Genomic DNA, 2,426 nt, shown 5'->3' with positions numbered 1-2,426 from the left:
TGTATGCGTCCTCATGTCCCCTTCTGCAGCTCACCTTGTATGCGTCCTCATGCCCCAATCTGCAGCTCACCCTGTATGCGTCCTCATGCCCCAATCTGCAGCTCACCCTGTATGCGTCCTCATGTCCCCTCCTGCAGCTGATGGACTGGCACCGTCCCCGCCTTGCAATCCTGGGTGAAACAGACGCTGACTTACTGGCCTTCGAGACGATCCCTTGCCAAGCTGAGGTGGTCGCGATCCTGCAACTCCTTCGGGAAGGACGGGAACAGGAAGGCTCAGCTCCCACCTCGAGACGCACTCCCTGCTGGATTACCCTGGCTTGCCAAGACGCCACCCATCTCAACAGCGGCGAGTCCCTAGTAAGCTGTGTGCAGCTCGTGAAGGCGCTGGATACGGGTTCACGGCCCCAAGTAGTGGGGTTAGGAGTGAATTGCTGCGCGCCTCAGCATGTGGAGGGGGCCCTTACGGTGCTACGGGAAGGCTTACTGACCATTTCCGCCGCGAAAGAGGTCATTAGCGCAGCGAAAGGAAGTGAACGCATCCTTATCGCATACCCGAATTCAGGAGAGGTGTGGCAAGACAAGAGGTGGCTTCCGGGGACGGGAGTGTGCCCCTCTTCGCGAGATTTTGCCGACTTGGCTCGTAAATGGGTGGTGGCGGGCGCCCGCGTTCTAGGGGGATGCTGCAGAACCACGCCCGAAACTATAAAAGCCTTACGAGCGTGCTTGTTAGCGAAGTAGAATTCATTCTGATTGTTGAAATTGCATGAGTTTTATTGCCAAACGGACGCTTTGTGAGGGATGGAAATGGCCTGAGTCGAAGTAGGGGGAAAAAGGAGGGATGAATTCATTCTGATTGTTGAAATTGCATGAGTTTTATTGCCAAACGGACGCTTTGTGAGGGATGGAAATGGCCTGAGTCGAAGTAGGGGGAAAAAGGAGGAATGAATTCATTCTGATTGTTTAAATTGCATGCGTTTAATAGCCAAACGGACACTTTGTGAGGGATGGAAATAGCCTGAATTAGGGTTAAATTGAAAGTCTCAAAACAGTGAACAACTTTAAAATTTGGGGCCTTTCTATACTACTCGAGTCTTTAAAATGGATTGTTCAAAGTAACTTTTTTTCTTCTAAAGAAAAATCACTTCGAAAGCGTTTTTCGTGCAATGTATGATGCTCATCACATAATACAAACATTTTTTTTCTGTGATACTTAATGCAGTCAGGTTGTTCACATCCAACAGGCTGATTCGGACATTTGTTAAATGTCTGGAGAGGTTGCCTGCTGCAGGAGCCAGAAGAAAAATGCTCCACGCTAGAGAGACCGATGTTGATTCGGCTTGAGTGTACCCGGGACGTAAGTAATATAGTTCTGGCGGTATGTTTCAAACAAGGGATATGAAGAAGCATCATTCACTGTCACGGGTCGAATCATAAATAGTTTTGGAAATGGTATGTTGGTGTTTAACCTCCCCACTGCAGCACGGAAGATACGTGCGTTGAAGATAGAGATCGGAAATTACCAGGAGCGTTGTTTTCCTACGCGGCCTATGCGATGCGACCTGAAGCAAGGCAAACATCCTATGATGGTCTTATTCGCATCATTAATACCTCTCTCATTCGAAGGCAGGTCGACTAGAAATGAGCATTTCACCACGGCCGCAGGGAGGGTCCCTCCTGCTCGCCGTGTCCGTGCTTTTCCTGAGCAACGGTCTGCAAGCAGCCCTTGCATTCTCTCCTATATTGCGAAGTGCCGTTGGCCACGACAAAATACAATCCTTTGTGGTGCAGGAATCCCGCTGGTCGACCTTATCTCCGCTCTTTGCCGGGTCCATTGACGGCTCCAAAATCGTCAATCCTGATCACGACATCCTGCTTCGCGTGGCTCGAGGGGAGCAGACCCATCGCACCCCCGTGTGGCTAATGCGTCAGGCTGGACGATATATGGCTGCTTTTCGAGAATACAGCGAAAAATATCCTTTCAGACAGCGTTCTGAGACCCCGTCTATGGCAATCGAGTTGTCGATGCAACCTTTGGAGGCCTTCGGGGTTGACGGGGTCATCATGTTCTCAGACATCCTCACTCCCTTGCCAGCGTTGGGTATAGAGTTTGACGTGATCTCAGGCAAAGGTCCTGTCATTCCTAATCGGATCGCAACAGCTATGGACGTGGACAACGTCCGGCGGCTGGATGATCCGGCTAGCAGTTTACCCTTTGTAGGGGAGACGCTGCGCACGTTGAAAAACGAGGTGGCGGGAAGAGCCACGTTGCTGGGTTTCGTAGGCGCACCTTTCACTTTAGCGGCGTACACCATTGAAGGTGGCTCCAGCAAAAACTGTCTGAAGACGAAGCGAATGATGATGTACGACCCCACACTCTTGCACGTCTACTTGGACAAGCTTGCCACGGCCATCGGAGACTACGCT

The 2,426-nt window shown here is 51.0% G+C and overlaps 1 protein-coding gene across 1 annotated transcript; it reads left to right on the top strand.

Annotated features, from left to right (window-relative positions):
- Positions 1-109: 109 nt before the first annotated feature.
- MMUM (homocysteine S-methyltransferase) lies at positions 110-576 on the top strand (the record flags this gene model as incomplete). Its single annotated transcript, XM_005854883.1, has 1 exon — positions 110-576. A coding segment is annotated over one exon (467 nt), but the record flags the coding sequence as incomplete, so codon positions are not given.
- Positions 577-2,426: the final 1,850 nt, after the last annotated feature.

The sequence above is a fragment of the Nannochloropsis gaditana genome, assembly GCF_000240725.1.
Source record: "Nannochloropsis gaditana CCMP526 unplaced genomic scaffold scaffold358, whole genome shotgun sequence".
Taxonomy (NCBI): Eukaryota; class Eustigmatophyceae; order Eustigmatales; family Monodopsidaceae; genus Microchloropsis; species Microchloropsis gaditana.
The sequence above is the reverse complement of the archived record's forward strand: the minus strand, read 5'-3'. Positions and strand labels throughout refer to the sequence as shown.